This window comes from Rhynchophorus ferrugineus, unplaced genomic scaffold (assembly GCF_030347505.1).
Source record: "Rhynchophorus ferrugineus isolate W39M unplaced genomic scaffold, kcgeb_rfMv2 rfM9, whole genome shotgun sequence".
Taxonomy (NCBI): Eukaryota; Metazoa; Arthropoda; class Insecta; order Coleoptera; family Curculionidae; genus Rhynchophorus; species Rhynchophorus ferrugineus.
The window spans coordinates 10,890,527-10,912,457 of record NW_027472588.1 but is presented as its reverse complement, the minus strand read 5'-3'; the positions used below and the strand labels follow the sequence as shown (position 1 = coordinate 10,912,457).

General features: G+C 32.8%; 1 protein-coding gene across 2 annotated transcripts in view; it reads right to left on the bottom strand.

Annotated features, from left to right (window-relative positions):
* The window catches only part of olf413 (DBH like monooxygenase olf413), a 177,803-nt gene that overhangs the window by 39,256 nt on the left and 116,616 nt on the right, over positions 1-21,931 (bottom strand). For both annotated transcript variants that reach the window (XM_076413598.1, XM_076413599.1), the window contains exon 3: positions 5,574-5,738. In XM_076413598.1, the coding sequence (XP_076269713.1) occupies positions 5,574-5,738 (165 nt within the window). The remainder of the gene's footprint in view (positions 1-5,573; positions 5,739-21,931) is intronic.

Below are 21,931 nucleotides of genomic sequence, written 5' to 3'. Positions count from 1 at the left end.
GGATCGTGAGTCGATGGGTAAGAAAGGTGTCTAAAATTAGATGAAAGTTGGAATGAATCTAGCCTAATTTGCCTTTTCCGTTATGTCTTGAAACCTATATATTTTGAAGGTGATTCTTGAAACCTATATATTTTGAAGGTGATTATTTACCTACATTACCAGACCAACAATCCCAAAAATTATTCTCTTTTAATCGTGTACTAAGAAAACGTACCACTGAAAATCATAGCTTTCTTTGAAAACTTGATTCCCTTACTTGTGTGGCCAAATACTTTTCAAGATGTGCATATTTATTGAAAAAGGCTCAAGGGTTCCAGTGTGGTTTGGTGTGAATGATATGGCTCAGTGAATGGAGGTAAAATGAAATACAATAGTGGTGTTTACATTATGTGACCGTTATTTATTGGCAATATAAAAAAAATGTGAAAATACAAAATAGGTAAAACGGATGGCAGTGGTGTTACCTGGTAACGAGACTTGGGCAGTCGATGGTGGCACGTCTAAACCAAACGATACTCGGTTCCTGAACCCGAAATACCCTTCAATAACATCCCAGATAAACGATGTAAAATTCGACATGCCTCAAGGTCGCTACATTGGAATAAAAAATGCTTTTAAGGGCCATAACAACACTACAGTTTTAAGTAAAAAATGTAAAGTAAAACTAATTTTTTATTTTAAACCAAACCGAATGCTTCAAGACATCTTTAATTAATTTTAAGTATTACCTTTCCTTGTTTATTCTCGTTTATTTCATATTTTTGGTCTAAATCATGTGAATCAATAATCAAATTACGGAATATTTTCGGGGAATATAATTTTTTGATATTTATTATGAACGGACGACAGGCTTACGATCGAGAACCTGTTAAATTCTCCGTAAATTCGAATTAAAATATATTAACCAGAAACATATGACTCGATTATGTTAATATTATTACAAATATTTGATGAAAAAATGCCCATTTACGTCCACTTATTTCCGTTACGAACTGTAGCCGGTTAAATTAGATACTCCTTGTTAACGACGGTATATATTCGGAACTATATTTTATTAATATTACGAGTACAGTTATAGCTAGATACCATTTCCTTATACGTTGGAACATTTAATTAGTTTGAAGCTATTTCAACAAGGACTTACACTAATATTACCAAAACTTCGTTACCGAAACATAATTTAAATGAGCGGATAGTAGAAGTTAAGAATGTTGTCGATATTGTGTCGATATATTAGGTGACTGCACGTATTTTGATCACAAATATCCATTGGTGAAAATGCGAAGTATAACTGCAAACACCTGTTATGTTCGATAGCTTTCACATTTTTCTATATAACATAACAATGTTACATTTAACAATGTACACTAATTATGTGTATACTGACATAGATTTGCAAGACTTACTGGACAAAAACTTACCTCAAATAACTTTCAGAGATCTTAGCAGTTGACAAAGCATCATCACACGAATTATCAGGTAATTAGAACATTATTTTCGAAAAAAAAGTGGATCCTCTACTACATTCCCAAGCGCAAGATTACGGCCTAAACTTGTAGAACCATTTACATTGATAATGAAGCAGAATATTCATGGCCATAAAGTCTAGCTGTGCATATGGTGAAATAATACCAATCAATAAAAACCTTTTAATGCAAAAAGAATCAGAATACCCATCAAGGGCCTAATGTTTAAAAAAATAATATCGTTTCAGATTGCCACCCCCGTTTTATATCAAGAGTTCCAGGATGCTGAAAAAATTTAATATCCTCCAAAAGTAAAGCTAAAAGTGACGCGTAAGTAAACATCGAATAGATGCTAGGCCCAATGAATACAAAGGATTCGGAAACCAAGCGTTATCTTATAAAAATATCTTATTGTGTTTTTTTATATATCCAGAGTTCTCTTGTTCCAATATTCGATTTAAAGCTTTCAACTGTTGCTATGATATGTCATATGAGCAGAAATATTGAAACAATCCGGTATAACTAATTATTTTTCATTAAAATATAACTAATTTTCAACAACAACGACAATGATTGACTGTTAAACCAATCTCTTTGAATTTAGGCGAAGTTGAGAGTATCTTCCGACTAACCAGTATAGTTCTGCTTCTATAACCTGCTTTGCTTTTTGTCTAACATGATATTTCCAATTTAAGCTACTATCGAGATGTATTCCGAGGTACTTAGCTGATTGTGCTTGAGGAACGGGCATCCGTAAAGTGATATAACTAGGCTTTTGTCACTTCGCGGCTGCACAAAATTAGCATGGCCAGATTTATAGCTATTAAGCTGTATTTTCCAGTTTCTAGTCCATTTGTATGTCTCGTTGGTCGCATTTTCGACAGCCTTAGATAGAGATACATCTTTTGTTATGATAACTGTGTCGTCGGCAAATGTTCCAAGTGCCGTTTCTGTTGTTGGGATATCAGCAGCAGAGAGCAGATAGAGGAGTGGTCGCAAGACACTATCCTATCTGTCAACCAGAATAAAAAATAATATGGCTTTTCGAAAATAATAAATAAAAGTGCACCTAAAATAATTAAATTTTTATATATAATAGCTGTGATGATAGTTTGACCTGTTAATTAAATATTTTATAATATTCTACACTGTCTATATTTCTAATCAAATTTCTAGTGTTGGGAACTATACACTGAAATCGACTATAGACTGTTTAGTAATTAACTACTTTCTACTATCGACTGTTTCAGTTGCTACTTTTGGTTCGACTGATTTTGTTACTATTTACTATCGACTGTTTCAGTCGTGTACTTTTAGTTACTATTTTTGGTTCTACTAGTTTCATTCGACTGATTTTTAACGTTCTGGCTCTGTCGTCCTAGCCGCGACCTTGACAAAAATGTACCCAATTTATGCTTACATAGATTTATATGTAATATATAATTTTATAATTTTTTTGGTAGTTTGCTTGTAAATAACAATATATTCTATATTAATATTGGAGCATCTTTGAACGATTGTTTTGAAGATTGTTAATGTAGTAGTTATTGTGCGATCACTTTTAAGTATGTCATGAATTAGATTTTTTCTATGATTAAGTGTCTGTTTATATTTTTATTTGACATTAATGGTTATTACACATCTTTAGTTTTAGGTGTTTTTTAAAATTCTATTGTATTGTCTATATTTATTATAGTATATTATTTGAAAATAGCAATTAACATACTAAAATATTAGAGAATTATCCCATTCCATAGAAAAAATCCTTTCCCTTTTACATATTCACAGAACATTATTAATTGCATGTTAATAATACAGTATTTAGTAATTATTTTTTCCTTTTCTTTTTTAAAGTTAGTGCGTGAAAGAATATGTACATCTCTGTCTCGCTTTTACTACCGTTGGCAAATATAAGCGCATATAAAATTAACAAAGGGTTGAACTGGGCTGACCTCACGAAATGAACAAAACAGTCGAACCGTGCATATGAGTGAAAATAGTAATCACTATTTTCAGTCGCTAGTTTTTTGATAATCGATAGTTCTCAACGCTACAAATTTCTAAATCGATATTCTCAGTAAGTCGATACATTCACGCATCTCTACTTCACATTAACAAGTTGACTAATAATCGACTATTCGAACTAGAATGGTTCGTGTTACATCGGAAGATTTACATTATCCTCCAGTTATTTAAATGAAACCGAGCAATAACATTTGTACCGTTTAAAAAGAAACCGATTTATTCTGTGACTGGTTCGTTAGTCAGTCCAGAGACCCACCAGATGACTCAGGTAGAATCCGAATAATTGATGGGCTCCGATTCCGAAAATTGTGCTCGTTGGTTTTTTCAAAACTAATATTCTACTTACGGACGATTAGCTAATAAATCTTCCTACGAATATTTATTACTTCCCCATTAATATTTTTGCATCATAATGATTACCGGGCCGATTCGGTAATTAAAAGTTCTCGGAGCGGTACTAAATTTTGTTTCTAGGTGATGAGCCGATAGTAAATCTTGCCCTGGGCGCATATCGATGAAGAATAACTGTCGGGCGGGCGAGCCTTGTGGTCGGTCTTCGTCATTGCGGGCGAGTTAAACAACTGAGCTTAATATTTTCAATAGACCAACGCGGGATTACTGCAGGAGAATTTCTTAGTCATCTGTTTGATAATTGGTAAACACGAGATGGTTCGAGACAGTGTTTTAATTATTATTTTCTTAGATTAATTATATTTTTGGCTATAATGACTCGACAGGCTCGTTAAGCGGCAACTAGAATATGTAATTAAATAAAATAGAATGAGCTCGATTAGTTAACATAGTTTGAATAAGCTCAAATCACCATAGCTTATTATATCGATAGATAAGTAATAATTGTGTGATGAAAATATTAGTTAGTGGTTTCTGATGTCCTGAATGAGATAGGACTATAACATCAGATGCTTTCAAAACAATGTTCTTCGATCAATAACACAGAAATGACCTAGAAATCAAATACATTTAAGAAGTTCAAAATTTTCCCTTAGAATATGATACGAGGTTTTTATATCACAGCAACATGGAAGCAATATAGCTATATACTATATTTATTAAAAAAATTTTCAAATTACATTTTAACATTTTTTTTACGTCTGTCAACAGCTTACAAACACGTCAGTGCTAACTATAGTCACTAACAACTATTCGTAACAATTAACAACAACGTTCAGATTTAACAGTATGAATCATAGTATTTAAAGCAGTTGAGAATGGTTCAGTCTGGTAAATGAAATTTAGTGTCAAATGTCATTTTAATGGCCAAAAACAATATTATCTGGGCAGTGAATTGTTAGTACCCGTGTATTTTTTTAATTTGTTTCAAATATTGTTTTAAATGTAAAAAGAAATATTTTCTGGTCAGTAAATTTTTTTACTTTTATTAGATAGTTTCTTTATTTATGGCGATACAGAAGGCCTATAGAAATTTTTGTCTTTCTTTACTATATCTTTGGAATATATATTTTCATAGTTTCAAAGCTTCCAAAAGTAAAAAAGTCAAGCAAATTTTTTTCGTCAAATTATTATTGAAAACAACGAGACATATCTTACTATTTTTTTAGCATTTCCGATTTTTCTTGAATATAAATATAATAATAATATAAATATAATAATAAATATAATAGATAAAAGAATAAAAATCTTGATAATTTTGTTACAGCTTTGATACGACAAAATAATGTATAGTAAAGCCTCAGACCAACTTTCAAGAAAATCGGTTCACTTGAACTTCATGTCAAGTGTATCCCTGAAATAATTTAAATTTTGAAAATATGAAAAAAAATAGATTTTTTTCAAATTATTTGACTACAGTACTCCTTTAATATATTTTATATATGATTTCCTGATAATTCACCTGATTATTTAACAACGTCACTGTTGACTATTAATGATAACCTACACCATCTATAGCAATTAATGCAGCAAAGCCCAGAGTTACATCAGGCCACGCATTTAAATCCTAAATTATTAAAAATACTGCAGCATTCCCGTCGAAATCGACGACGGCGTAAAATTCAATTATGCTAATTCGAAACTGTACGCGTAATTATCTTAACGACTTACCGTAATTGGGATGTCATGATGGTCGCAGGTGTCTAATCGACGCCTGAACCGCAGCACGGTGTGGGTGCTGTTCTCGTATCCTAGCAGGAGCTGGTAATCCTGGCTGGGGTCTACTTCCGGTTCCCGGTCCATCGCGCTGCCGGGGGAGTCTTTCACATGCCGATCCTGGAAACAAACGTGAAATATTAAAATTAATGTTCTCCGACTTTTTCGTGCCGTGCCGTCGCTTTTACCACGCCACCCGTAAAAAAATACACAAAGGAAACGTATTTTTTTTTTGGGGAGTCGGGCCGACAGCGAAGTTAAATAACACAAGGAAAACTCAGATACGTATGAATTATTTTGTTCGAAATTATCTTTCTCATTCAACAAAACAATTCAATTAAATTTACGCAGAGAATCCTTGAACTCTTACAAAAAATCGGGTTATATTTTTTTCGACCTGGGAAAATTAGGTTATCAAAAAATAAAATACAAAAATTTAAGTAAAATTATATTTAAAATCATTGATCTTTTAACATCGCACCAATTCTAGTAAGGACCAAATAGAAAATCAGTTCCTCCATAACCAGCAGGTTTCAATTATACAATCGGCTAAACTAGGAGCAACTACAGTATAGTAGTGATGATAAATATCGAATGGAAATGGTAATAATAATAACACTGTGTAACACAATTCTTCTAACATAAATAAGATTGCGTGTTTTAAATTCCGTATTCCATTGTCTATTAACTTGGTTGATATGGTAACATGTTACGTTCCTTAGTAATAGTGTGAACACTATTTATGTTTAAAAGCTGCATTATTCCACAGCGGCAGCAGATATCCTTCCACACCTATTGCATATTCAGTGTTTTTAAAACTAACGTAAGAAAACCTAAAACTAATTTTAGATTTCAAATCCTTGTCATAAATTCTTATTCTTGTAAAAAGAATAAAACCGGAAAGCTTGTGCAAATTTAAAAGTTGTTACTATATTGCCTGGATTTACAAGGAGGTTTCACGAAATATTGTTGTTTTCACTGTTTGTGAACACAAACAACCACTATGAAGTGAAACATCTGCCAAAAAGAACTGAATTTGTTTGTGGTTAAATCAAACTTAAATATTCACCTCTTGTTCCTCAGGAAAATGTGATTCTCCCGCCTTTACTTATAAAACTTGGTTTAATGATGAATTTTGTCAAAGTCATGGATAAAAGTGGTAAAGGATTTCTCTATTTGGAAACTGTTTTCTCTACATTAAGTGATGCTAAATTAAAACAATGCATTTTTGTCGTACCACAAATAAGAACACTTATACATCAACGAATTGGATGAAAATCTTACCACTAAATAGTTAGGGGCTTGGTTATCTCGGAACTCTAAAAAATGCCGTTATAGAAGAAAAATATTGTCACAGTATAATGGATGGAGTGCTAACTCCAAATGTTTACTATATTTTTGCAGTATTTGGAAAGTACGCATGACTTTTCAAATAGTTTTACTATTCGATTATTAGTATTTCTACAACAACAGCGCCATAAATAAGATATAGGTTGATGTATTCCTTCTCCTACTGAGTTTGAGAAGGGAAGAAAAACAGTCCATGAACTCCATATTACAGGGACTCTTGCTTATAACAAAACGCCAGCCAGTACAGAACGGTAAAATTTTACGATATTGTAACGTCAGCACAAACAAATCTCCTCATAAAGTCGCATAAAAATTGTGGGAAAACACCTAGCGAGATGAGATGAGTAAACGTAAAACTAAAAGAGCTGCCAGCGTCAAAAAACATTGTATCAGTGTAAAACGTCGAGAGTGGTTAGTTGTAAAAGGTTTTTTTCTTCCGCACCTCACCGAGAGCTCTTTCTTTGGAGCATTCATAATTTCACAGTTTAAAAGAGACGACTTTTTGTATCGCTTGGCGTTCGGATCGTTGTGGTCTGTACAACATAATTTGAAAAATAAAATGCCCGCGTCTAGTCGAGATTATCCGAGAACCAGAACGGAAAAAGTCGGAATGTTGTTTTAGTCTTTGCGTGTGTTTTTCCTACTATTAGTTTTGTAATATATTATCGCCGTTTTATTTGTTTTAGTAACATTCCGATTTTTTATGACACTTATATTATTGTTGATTTCAGTTAATAATCCTAATAGTAGCATCAATTATTCGGATGTATGCTTTAATATATTTAAAAAAAAAAAATACTGTTAGTGATCCTTGATTGTCGAAACTACCTATCTTCCCAACCTTGCTAAAGGTTACAAATTAACGCTTCTGGACCGAGCACTTATTCATCAACAAAATATATAAACAAATTCTTAAATGAGCGCATGTGAAATTGGGTTTTAGTTTTCTTATTTGCAGCTAGGTGGCTAGAAGTATAAAAGCAAAATGAATGACAAATTTATGTTTATTCGATTGAATAAATATTGGTTTTTTTTAAATTGCTAATTACATATATTCTGTATTATTTCTTAGAATATTTAAATACTTTCTGTATCTATAAAAAGAACGAGTGAATTAAAACATATTTTTTTAATGATTTCCAAATTAAACTGAACTAACATAACATGGGTTTAATTACAGCTTTGTTTGATGAAAACTCTTCATAACCAGTGATAAACGATAACGAATTTATTCAAATTCCGTTATCACCTAGAACTATTATCATATTACATTTATTTTCAAATGAATTTTTTTTATAGATACACAAAATGTTTCGTTCGTGTACACTGAAAAGGAGCTTATCAAATAGTAATATATTTAATATCATTAAAAATATGAAATTTAATAAAATCCCACTTAAAATTATCATACTATTCTAATGGAATGTCTCATATTTCTAATATATAAAAATATTTATTTATTAATTCCGAATATTTACTTAAAATGTTAAGACATACATACACAAAATGTATTACGCCGACTTGGTTGGCGCAGCGGTAAAGGCGACAGGACGGTCCACCTACTGTTACGATAGTCGCGGGTTCGAATCTTGTTGGGGCATGGTCGTAAATTTATGCTTGTGATTGTTTAATATTTGTGATTATCCTGTTCTGAGGCAAGAGTGCAAAATGCGACATGGAAAATGATCCCAGTCACGCTAGTAACTAGGCTGTATAAGACCAGATGTCTTCTGAGATGTTTTCTAAGTTGGTCACTTGCCAGTCGGTAGGCCTAATGCCGAGGGCCGTGGTTCAAATCCCACGTAAACTGTAGGTCGATTCCAGATAAATCGTTGTTGATAAAAGAATATGTGTGATGAGAACTGATAGTTAAAAAGTTTTGTGATTGATTTCTTGTAATGTCGACTATTTTGTAATGATTTCTTAAGTAAATCCAAGTTACGTCATATATTTTTCGAAAATATGATCATTCTTATATCTTAAACAAATCCTGAATCTATTTAAGGCATAACATTTCTGTATTTATGTTAGCAAGACATTCCAGAAACCGAAAACATAACCGAAACATCCCCCTAAAACTTCCCCGTACATAAACAAAATTAATCTATCAGAAAAAACATCTTAAATACAATTTAGGAATAGAAAACGAGCCCAGCCGGCTAATGAATGGGCTAACGAACAAAAAGAAACAACGTGAAAACGTAATTTCGAACATTGGGACGGAACACAAGCTCCCCGTCGCACGAAATAAGCAAAAAATATGACCGGTCTCTTTGTCATGGATAAAACTGGAGCCAAATTGTTTTATGACCTGATTGCATGCGACCTCTCCCCTCTCCCGGGCCATGTCGGAGACGTTGTTTTTTATTCCTACGGGTCACGTAGAAAGTCGAAAATAATCGACCCCGCCCCCCTCCGCCTCGCGGAAAATGCTCTCGTCGGGGGGAGAAAGAAATTCATAATAATAAAAACCGAATCTTGGTATTTGGGCGAGTTTTTTTTCTGGGTTTGGTTTCGCCGGAAGTGAAGGGCATGTGACCGGTTTAATAACTGCGGATTATTAAGTTCCCGGGGGTATCGGGCGAATAGCTAATAACAGGTTGAGTTTCCACGATATTCGGTCGTTTTCATGACGTCGGTCTTGAGTTATGTAGCGTCGTTTGTTTTTGAGTGGTTTTGCTTTACGTGGAAATGGGCTCCGTTTCCTGCTAATGTTCAGTATTAGCGACGATTATAAGTTAGCGACGATTATTTATTTATGCTGGATCTAGTATCGATTGTTTCGCTAACGTGCAAACGGAAAAATTAAAATAATAATGGAATCTTAAACATATTTAGCATAATGCATAGGTTTAAGCTGAGGTTGAATCTCTCTAATGTTATATTATTCGACTAGTTGTGCATTGGCTACGGAGTGTAATTTGAGGGGCCATCTGTTATGAATGGTGTTACGAGTGAGGTATCTAACAAAAAAGGTCAGGATGATTTTCACATTATTATACCTTCAGTGGCGCTTTGTATAGCCGTTCGTCGCCTGTCTTCTCTTCCTTCCGTTATCCGTTATATTAAATAGTTTTGTTTTCTAATCCCTTTCACATTTTATTACTTATATCCCAACATTTTTATTACTGTGTTAGAAATATTCGCCATACGTCGTTGGACGTCAAACAACTTAAATTATATCAAATGTATTGGCTCATCGGGATAACAAGGTATTGCTGTATGAGTCTATACTCAAGTCTATTTGGTCATATGGAATCTAACTATAGAGTACCGCTAGCAAATCTAATATATCCATCATTCAACGGTTCCAAAATATAGTGTTATGTGCCATTGTTGATGCTCCGTACTATATTTAAAATAAAGTGATACAACGCGATATTCCTCTAGAACCTATAACGAGTGTAATTCAACGTGTTTGTGTGAAGTACTTCGAAAGAGTGTCAGTGCATCCCAACGTACTCGCTAAGGAGCTAAATATGCGACGTGATAGTGAAGTTCGTAGACTAGAACGTTTAGCGCCACCTGATCTGATTACTGGACATATATAGACTTTAGAAGAAGCTTTAGAACAAGACTAATTAATGAAGATAATATTTTATACAGGAGATCGCTTAATGAACTGATACCATGCTATGTATATATAATATAGACATAAGAAATACTTATTGCCTATAGGGCAGATTGTGGAATTACAAAGAATAAAAAAAAAGAAATAAGAAACACGGGTAAGTGTTGCTGCTGGTAAAATGGGTTTTAGTATATAATTTCAAGTTCCGTAATTACATTTTTTAATTACCACTCTAGTTACTATTACATTTTGATGGGAACTGCCACCTAACATATACATATTATTCTAGTTATTTTTAAGGAATTTTTAAAACAATCATAGTGCGGCTTTTTTACATTTTGCTCACGTTATTATCAGCTGTATCATAAAGCATTGGGAAACCAAACAAACTTTTTATGGCATTATTAAATAATGAAACATTAGATTTACAAGATATTTAAAATTGGCATATATCTAGAAAATATAAAATGCATAGATGTATAGGCCATATAAGATCCTTAAATCTATAGAAGAAACCATAGCTTTTTTAGTCATAATATAAGAGTTTTACATTTAGTGATATTACGTTAATAAGTATTGACGAAATTTTCTATCAAAGCCCATAAAATATTTTCAAAAATTTTATGTAATATTGCCTGTTATATCCCATTACCCATTACCCCTCACCTTAAATGTGGTGATTTTGATGTCAATGGCAAAAAGCCAGAAAAGTTAGAAGGCAAATGCATTGCGAGATTTATTGAGCGAAAATCCAACGCAAGCTCCCTAAGAAACTTAAGACAGCTTAGAGTTTTATGAATAAGTCAAATGGGGAAGCCTCAAAAGGAAGCAATGCTACTAAAAACTGAATGAAACTACATGATTTAGCGTCGTGAATTAAAAAAATTGATTTATGTTACTATTAAGCAGCAAGAAGAGCAATATAAGTAGAAGAAGAAGAGTAATAATAAAGAGCTTCATAGGTCGTACCAGGCGCAAAATTATCCTCTTAAAAATCAACAGTCACCCACAAGCTACAAGAGCTCTAAGGAGTAGGCTGTTGTAGCTCGAATGAGATTATTATCAGGCATACAACCTTCTGAGTATCACGTATTCAGTACGCATACTATGGAGAAAATTAAGCAATAATTGGAACCTAGCCAAACCAACCTTGCCCGGTCAATACGGTACCTAATGTTTTCAGAAATATGTGAAAAAATTGCAGAAAATTAGAAATATCTTTATTAATATACACTATACTGATTTTTCTCAAGAAAACGCACAACATAATGTATGTAGATATATAAATATGGGTATACGTCATTTTATTCAATATATTTGGTAAGCTACAAATAAACTAGTCGATATTTATTATTTTCATATTAATGAAACTAAAATCTATATAGTTATGTAGCGACCACTACAACTCCTTAGGTCGCCACTATTACATCTACGTTAAGTTCAAAGGTTGGCAACACTGGTGTACTCGTACCATGCGATTCCCAGCTATAAAAGGCCACCACGACGACGACTCTTTCTATTTTCTCTACTCCTTGTAGCAGTACCATTTCCATAACGCTTCCGTACTTCCTTAACCTAACCTAATATCATGTCTATCCTCTCTTCGAGCACATGTAGTATTTAACACATGAAATAAACAAGTTCTTATTCAACCAGTGTGTCTCGTTCCCATGCAAATTCCATGCACATTCCGACCGGCAAGACGAACATTTCTACAGTTATATATTGTTGTACCCATTTTGAGCAAAAGCCTGACCTATATAAACTAAAGTAATGCTAACAAAAGAATGCTTTTCTTGAAAACTCAATATTTATACTAATGACAATTATGAACTCGCCATAAAGCCTTTGGTGCATGTCCTCAAAAGATCGGCGATTCCGGAAAAGAAAAAAACTTCATGTTTTATACAAGACCGAGAAAAAATCTTTTGTCTTTTCAACCGAACAACAAAGGAACGGGACCGGCGACAGGGGGCGTTGGATGTTTTTACATCGCGAAAATCGGAACGATCCAAACAATGAAAACATCCGAAACCAGTGCCGAAGAAGAAGGGAAAGTCTGTAAAATTCCCTGAAAAAATAATGATATTGATTTTGCGTCGTCGACGGCAAAGGGGGGATATCGTCGAAGAATGTGGAAATATTTTGATAATATTTGATAACAATGTGACGAAGAAAATCCGCGAGAAGTGGGTTGATTCACGACAAGGCGAGACCGTTATTTTTCTCTTTTAATATGAATGGGCATGCTTAATTCGAAGAAATGTCATAACAAAAGGAACGCGTAAAAAGAATGGGGGGAAATTGAAATATATGCCTTTGAAAAAATTCCGTTTTTTTTCTCACTCTTGGAGGAAAAAATCTTTTTCGCTGCGGACGTTATATGACTATGCCCGGCAGTGAAACGTTTCTTTTATTTATTATGACCTCTGAGTAATTGCACATAAATGCTCATACTTTAAAAAATGTCTGTGAACTGAAAATTCATATCGTTAAAATTGAAATTTGTCTAAAATATATCACGTATCTCGAATAAAAACATTGTTTATACAAAACTTCAAATATTGATGGTTTAACTTGAATTAAAACATATAAAGATTTCCCACGATTTGCCCCCTACCCCGCAACAGATCCTGATTTAGTTCCAATGGGACCTCCTCGGAAGTGTACTCTTTCGAATAAAAAAGTATTTTGAAAATCGGTCTATAATAGACGGAGAAATCAGCGAACATACATTTAAAAAATATATATGCAGCCGAATATAGAACCTCCTCCTTTGTCGAAGTCCGTTCAAAACCATACCTTATAGTCATATATACGTTAAGAATTCTTCTTTTCTAGGCAACATATAATGAGCAAATGTTAATATGCAAACAGTAAAGCTGTATATACTAAAACAGACATACTCTAAACATTATAACAAATACAATTAATCTAGAAATATAATACTTAAAACCAATGTACTGAGGTAAGATAATCGTAAATTAATTTAAAAAAAACGATTAGAAGGTTTTGCCAACGATATATTTTCGCGTCCTTTTGAAGTTCACTAAAATAACAATTTATTACAGTATTTTTTACAATAATAAAATTTATTACAGTGCAGTAAAATTATAGAAGCTGTTAAAATCCAACTAGAGCAAACATTGAAATATTATACGAATGGGCACGAATCATTATGATAAATCCGGAATAATACCAGAAAGTGTTGACGCTAATTCCGTAACACAGGTAGGATTAGACCGAACGTAATTATTGCCAAATAAAACGTAAATATTTCAAAGGAAATCATGAATTTTGTAGCCGTTAAAAACGCGAACCGTTCACGTACTTCAACCGTATTTGGGGCGGTGCCTCACCTTGACCCGACTGAAAAGCAATTAGAGGCACCGTGGCGGGGTAATGTATTGCGAAGGGGAACCCGCGCGCTTGTGCCGCCCCCTCTGTTTCATTTAGGGGGGATAAGATTAAGGCCCGCGGCGTAATCTATGTAAAAAGGAAATGATCATTTCCCATATTTGACTTTTATTGCGTTCAGCGCCAGCGACCGAAATTCTACACCTTAATTAACTGGCTGGATCGTAATTAAAATGTCGAAATCCTCCGTTGGACAGTCAGGAATTCAGTTCTCGATGCGCTCGATAAAATTTCTCTGGTCAGTTAACAAGCTCTGGTCCTTTTATATCCTCGCATGGACAAGGATTTCAAATTTAGAACACATAAATTAAGTCGACGGTGGAAATTTTGTGTTTTACAAGCTAAGATGATCATTAATTACCATTACAATGACACGGCGTCCAGTATTTATTAAAACATCAGTTAACAATGTCATTCAAAATATCAACTTGGATAGAGAATTCACCCCGAGTAATAACGTAATAATATAATTCTTAAAGTTTACTAAAATGCTGAGGATTTGTATATACAAAAAGTGTAGTAGCCGCAATTGGATAACTAAGCCCAAATATCTCACCTAGAAAGCTTAACTGAAATTTTCTAATGTTTTCCAACTGTGTACCTTTCTTTATCAAGTATGTCGAGTAATAGAAGTAGTTTGAAAAGTTGATTTTTTTCATATTTTCAAAGCTTAACCCTTTAAGAGCATACATTTAAGAGGATTTTTCAAAATTGAAATTATTTTCGTAGATATTTTAGAGCTCTTTTAGTGACGCGACATCTAAAAATGAAAGTTTAAAGTCGTCTTTCTGGAAACTACTTTTATTAGACAGTTGACTTGATATCTCCAGTTGTACTGAATTGATTTGTTTGATATTTAGTGAGCCTTCATATCATTCACGTATTCACGTAGAATGTTTCTTAACAATATGCATTTTAATGATTACGAAAAGCTAATACCAGTTAATTATCTCAGTTAAATCTATTAAAATACTTCATTTTTAAGAGTCTAAAAACTAATATATATATTGGGGGATATAGCAGATAAGACGATCTTGCGAAAAATAACATTTTCAGATAATTATAAATAAATTAACTAACAAATATTTATTTATTTTAATCTGTAGTCCGTAACATAAATGAATCTGTGAACCTATACATCATGTCGGCTTATTAAACAGGTTTATTTAGGATGATTCACCAGCAATGTTATAATACCAAACAAAAGTTAAATCAAATGCCAACAGAAACAGTAGTTAATAAGAAAATAGTAATGTTAAGGATATGGTGGTTTAACAAATCTACCCTGAATTATAATGCAAATTTAATACATAACATATACAAGATAATAATAAAAAATCGAAACAGTGAAATTTGGAAGTAACAAAATCGCATAAAAGGTAAAAGTTACAAAAGCTATTTTAAGTATCTGATTTGTAGATGATATCCAACTGTGTACCTTTCTTTATCAAGTATGTCGAGTAATAGAAGTAGTTTGAAAAGCAGATTTTTTCATATTTTGAAAGCTTAACCCTTTAAGAGCATACATTTAAGAGGATTTTTTAAAATTGAAATTATTTTCGTAGATATTTTAGAGCTCTTTTAGTGACGCGACATCTAAAAATGAAAGTTTAAAGTCGTCTTTCTGGAAACTACTTTTTTTAGACAGTTGACTTGATATCTCCAGTTGTACTGAATTGATTTGTTTGATATTTAGTGAGCCTTCATATCATTCACGTATTCACGTAGAATGTTTCTTAACAATATGCATTTTAATGATTACGAAAAGCTAATACCAGTTAATTATCTCAGTTAAATCTATTAAAATACTTAATTTTTAAGAGTCTAAAAACTAATATATATATTGGGGGATATAGCAGATAAGACGATCTTGCGAAAAATAACATTTTCAGATAATTATAAATAAATTAACTAACAAATATTTATTTATTTTAATCTGTAGTCCGTAACATAAATGAATCTGTGAACCTATACATCATGTCGGCTTATTAAACAGGTTTATTTAGGATGATTCACCAGCAATGTTATAATACCAAACAAAAGTTAAATCAAATGCCAACAGAAACAGTAGTTAATAAGAAAATAGTAATGTTAAGGATATGGTGGTTTAACAAATCTACCCTGAATTATAATGCAAATTTAATACATAACATATACAAGATAATAATAAAAAATCGAAACAGTGAAATTTGGAAGTAACAAAATCGCATAAAAGGTAAAAGTTACAAAAGCTATTTTAAGTATCTGATTTGTAGATGATATCCAACTGTGTACCTTTCTTTATCAAGTATGTCGAGTAATAGAAGTAGTTTGAAAAGCAGATTTTTTCATATTTTGAAAGCTTAACCCTTTAAGAGCATACATTTAAGAGGATTTTTTAAAATTGAAATTATTTTCGTAGATATTTTAGAGCTCTTTTAGTGACGCGACATCTAAAAATGAAAGTTTAAAGTCGTCTTTCTGGAAACTACTTTTTTTAGACAGTTGACTTGATATCTCCAGTTGTACTGAATTGATTTGTTTGATATTTAGTGAGCCTTCATATCATTCACGTATTCACGTAGAATGTTTCTTAACAATATGCATTTTAATGATTACGAAAAGCTAATACCAGTTAATTATCTCAGTTAAATCTATTAAAATACTTAATTTTTAAGAGTCTAAAAACTAATATATATATTGGGGGATATAGCAGATAAGACGATCTTGCGAAAAATAACATTTTCAGATAATTATAAATAAATTAACTAACAAATATTTATTTATTTTAATCTGTAGTCCGTAACATAAATGAATCTGTGAACCTATACATCATGTCGGCTTATTAAACAGGTTTATTTAGGATGATTCACCAGCAATGTTATAATACCAAACAAAAGTTAAATCAAATGCCAACAGAAACAGTAGTTAATAAGAAAATAGTAATGTTAAGGATATGGTGGTTTAACAAATCTACCCTGAATTATAATGCAAATTTAATACATAACATATACAAGATAATAATAAAAAATCGAAACAGTGAAATTTGGAAGTAACAAAATCGCATAAAAGGTAAAAGTTACAAAAGCTATTTTAAGTATCTGATTTGTAGATGATATCCAACTGTGTATCTTTCTTTATCAAGTATGTCGAGTAATAGAAGTAGTTTGAAAAGTAGATTTTTTTCATATTTTCAAAGCTTAACCCTTTAAGAGCATACATTTAAGAGGACTTTTCAAAATTGAAATTATTTTCGTAGATATTTTAGAGCTCTTTTAGTGACGCGACATCTAAAAATGAAAGTTTAAAGTCGTCTTTCTGGAAACTACTTTTTTTAGACAGTTGACTTGATATCTCCAGTTCTACTGAACTGATTTGTTTGATATTTAGTGAACCTTCATTTCATTCACGTATTCTTCTATCCTGCCAAGGTAAAAAAGTTAAACATTTTTCCACCAAATTACGACTGTTCGGAAAAACCAAAATTCGTTACAGTTTACTTTGATCTGACAGTCTACCTGTCATATCATATCACATTTTATCAAAGATAACATCGAACGATAGGTTGATCAAAACAATCCCGAAATACAAAAGACGACCCTCGTAAACTACGAGCACCGCATCGATCGTATCAAAAATAGAAACAGACATAAACGGGGAAATAAATAATGTCGACGTTCATTTATGTTAAATGGTTTCTAATAGAAAGTCGCTATATAGCTCGGGAACAACTTAACGCTGATGCGATTGAAAGATCGATCGAATCGATAGAGCTATCAAGAGAATAGAGCGGAACCAGGACGTGTGGGTCGTAATGTAAATGTAACAACGACAGTTTCAATCAATAATCGGAAACAAGCGAAACAAAGACGTTACTTTAGTTACAGACAAATGGTCACCAAGAATCAACTATAATTAAAATTCGACATCCGCATTATTGCGATATACCTCGTGTTGACGATGGAATCATACTCGATATCATATCAACGAAAATGTTGCCCTGATATAAAAAAAATAATACGAATCAAAGAAAGAGCTTTACATTAATCATGATGTCGTTTTTTGCTAATTACTTCTTTGCATGTCCATGAGTTGAATAATAATTTATTAATGGAGAATTAACAGCAACCACAGCATGTTAGGAAAATGGTACACTTTGTTTTATTTGAAATGGTTTTACTAAAATAAGACTAATTTATATTGTATCGATCAGTTCCTTAATAACATATAATTATGGAGGTATAAATTTAAGTGGGTTATTTTTAGTACAGAACTAATTGTTTTTATATATTTTTTAACATATGTCTTAAAGAAAATGCACGAATGTTCCATAATGTTTCTTAACAATATGCATATTAATGATTATAAAAATCTAATACCATTTAATTATCTCAGTTAAATCTATTAAAATACTTTACATTTTTAAAATTAAATACTAATTTGAGACAAAAATATATTTTTTACAAGTATAAAGAACAACCATAAAAAAACAAAAAATTGTTTAATTGTTAAAACATCACATTTCTTTTCAAAAATTTTAGTAGCAAAAATGAGGACGGTGGAGTGCACAACCATATCTGAAATATTCACTTCACTATTGAGCCTTTCTCAGAAAACATATAAATATGAAAAGTTCTTAGCCCTAGAGAATCTGTATAAATCTATATATACATTGCGTTTATCCTAGCTACAAAAAATATTCAAACACATTTTTAAGTATCAAGTTTTATGTTATTTAGATGATGAAAGCGACGAAACTACAACTGTAATTACCGAGAACGTCGAAAGGACCACCCACCCTATCGAGTACCAGCTGGAGATTAGTATCTCTACCTTTTTGTGTACTGCCGTGTTTTTTTTTTTGTTGACACGGATATCCTCACTTTCAACCAAAGAGTGAAACCGTATGGAGCCACGTGGTTCGAAATTATCCTTGACCTTAAACTTATTACGCTTGGGGCATAGTTTTTGCCGCTCGCCCTTCGAAAACCCGACTAATTATTTCCCTCTCCGCGAACTACCCTTCCACCGATGCCTATATCACCATTTTTTCTCGTACGAAATAGCGTTCCGTATTGGAAGCCGCGCCATCTGTAGTTTCGCAAAAAGTTCTCTCGTTCTCGCTTCATCAGCGCCATATGGATACCGTGGCAAATACTAATTAAATCCCTTTTCGGGAAAGGAATCGAAGGAAACCACGGGATACTCTTCTGGTATAGAATAAATATTATAAGTGGAGATATCCTCGAATACAGTTGTTAAATGAATATTAAAAAATCTTTAGAAATAAATCAATAACCAAATCTTTTCATTATACAATTTTTCTAAATTATTTTTATTATGTTTTATCATTAGTGGGCAAAAGGTAGAAATGAGCACTCCATTTTAGATGAAATATTGTTTCAGAGATGAAACGTAAGTGATATTATGGACACAAAAAGGATGCGTGAAGTAGAAATAGAAAGTAATCTCTAGTTAGTGTTAATGACAGACAAAAGAAGACAAGACAATGAATCGTTTCAACAAAAACAGTCAACAAAGAGAGATGTACGGTTGGAAGCTAAACTAAGTTAGATCGTAATGCAAAATATATGCACAAATATGCAGAAATGAACTAAAAAACCAAATATGGCACAGATGAAGTACAGAACTTAACTTACATAAAATTTACATGTGGTTTTAGGAAAAAAGTAACTGATCAAAAACTAACAACATGATAGTGTCATCCAGAAAGACTAGATGCTAGAAAATATCGTTTACGCTCGGACAATGTATGAAGTAAAAAGGAAAAAAAACATATGTATGGTTAATTTACCCCACAAGCTACAAGAGTTCTAAAGAGTAGGCTGTTGCAGCTCGAATGAGATTATTATCAGGCATACAACCTTCTGAGTATCACGTATTCAGTACGCATAGCATGGAGAAAATTAAGCAATAATTGGAACCTAGCCAAACCAACCTCGCCCGGTCAATACGGTACCTAATGTTTTCAGAAATATGTGAAAAAATTGCAGAAAATTAGAAATATCTTGATTAATATACACTATACTGATTTTTCTCAAGGAAACGCACAACATAATGTATAAATATACCCATATATAAATATGGGTATACGTGATTTTATTCAATATATTTAGTAAGCTACAAATAAACTAGTCGATATTTATTATTTCCATATTAATGAAATTAAAATCTATATAGTTATGTAGCGACCACTACAACTCCTTAGGCCGCCACTATTACATCTACGTTAAGTTCAAAGGTTGGCTACACTAGTGTACTCGTACCATGCGATTCCCCGATGGTTTTAGGAAAAGAGTATCTGATCAAAAACTAACAACATGATAGTCATTAATGTCATCCAGAAAGACTAGATGCTAGAAAATATCGTTTACGCTCGGACAATGTATGAAGTAAAAAGGAAAAAAAAACATATGTATGGTTAATTTACCCCCTATTAAAGTTTATAATGGATTCCCATTCAATGTTTCTCAACCACCAGACCACTTTTACGCATCTCCATTAGGCCGTCAACAAAAAAGGAATTTAATTGATATCTGAACGTTGCAGCTTTAATACCCGGCGTGCCTCACACGTCGCTAGTTTAATGGCGATTATCCGAAGCAAAGCGACGGTCCGCCTCCCCACTTTCAACCTTAATATCCTCCGCCGAAAAGGTACGGCATCGAAAGAGGGAAACGTTAACGAAAAAAAAAAAAAAAAAAGAAGAAAACGGCACGTCACGGCCGCCTAATTAAATTTCCCTCGGAACCAGAGCCAGATCGGTTTGTCGTTTTAATTTCTTGATTGCTCGACGAGATCGGTTTCCACCTGAAGGTCAATCTCCATCGTTTGTTCGATTCCAATTCCGTCGTTATGTTATTATTCTCCAGGTGGAGCGGGTAGCGGATATTTCGATTGGGGAAGGTTAAAGTTCATTCGTTATGGTTCGGTTGATATTCTCAGATTGATTTCATATATATACATTAAATTAAAGGACTGCATATATTGAATTATTCTTCCTATTTTCTTACATAATCCTCAATGTTTTAATATGACCATAACATTCTCTTATGCATCCAAATATTTAAAACAACTTGCAAATTCTGTGGCATTCGTTCTCCTTTCCCTATTCTAAAAAGTAATTTCCATTAATAATTCAGTAACCTTCTAACCTATTTTAATAAAACACTACCTGATATCCGGAGGGAACAGCGTTCTTAATTTCATAACAATAAGAGATATAATGATTGCACGTAATACAGATGATGCCTGTTTGGCTGGGCGTACCATAAATAAATAACTACTTCTGAATTCGAAAACTGGAAGCAGATTTTGGCAGTTTTCGTCTCGATTTTAGTAACCTCTGATAGCAGATTTTGATAGATAAGAAGGTAATCCAAAGATTCAGAGTACGACTCAATAATAAGAGCTTGGACACCACTGCAAACATTTTTAAATATTGTAGATAACGACACCAAATACCAATTTTCTACACTAATAATTTTATAATTTGAATAGATCAACTATTTATTCCGTGAACTTTATGAGAACTTCAAAGGTATGTCTTCTAGCAGCTTCTCTATATTCTACAGTGTGACTTTTTGAGATTTTTTATATTATCGTGTTAATTATAAAAATACCTGTCGTTGGTTTATAGTATTTTTTATATCAGGTAAAATTAGGAGGGATCATGTTTCTATCACCATTAAATTTAAACAAAGCTTTCCTTCCAAGCCAAATTTCATAATGATTTAGTACGTATAGTGACAACTGAGGCATAAAAGCTCACGCCTCATTTAAAATAAACGAACTCTCCGAAATATTTTCGTCGTATTATCATTGTTCCGAGCGTAGGGACATCCAATACGTTGGGAACCAGCTTGGTACCTGCTTAAACCTAGAGTCATTTATATGGGCCCTTAAAATTACCACCTAGCCGTCCAGCGTTGATTCCCGATCGTTCATTGATGCCATAAAAAGCGGCACCAACGCC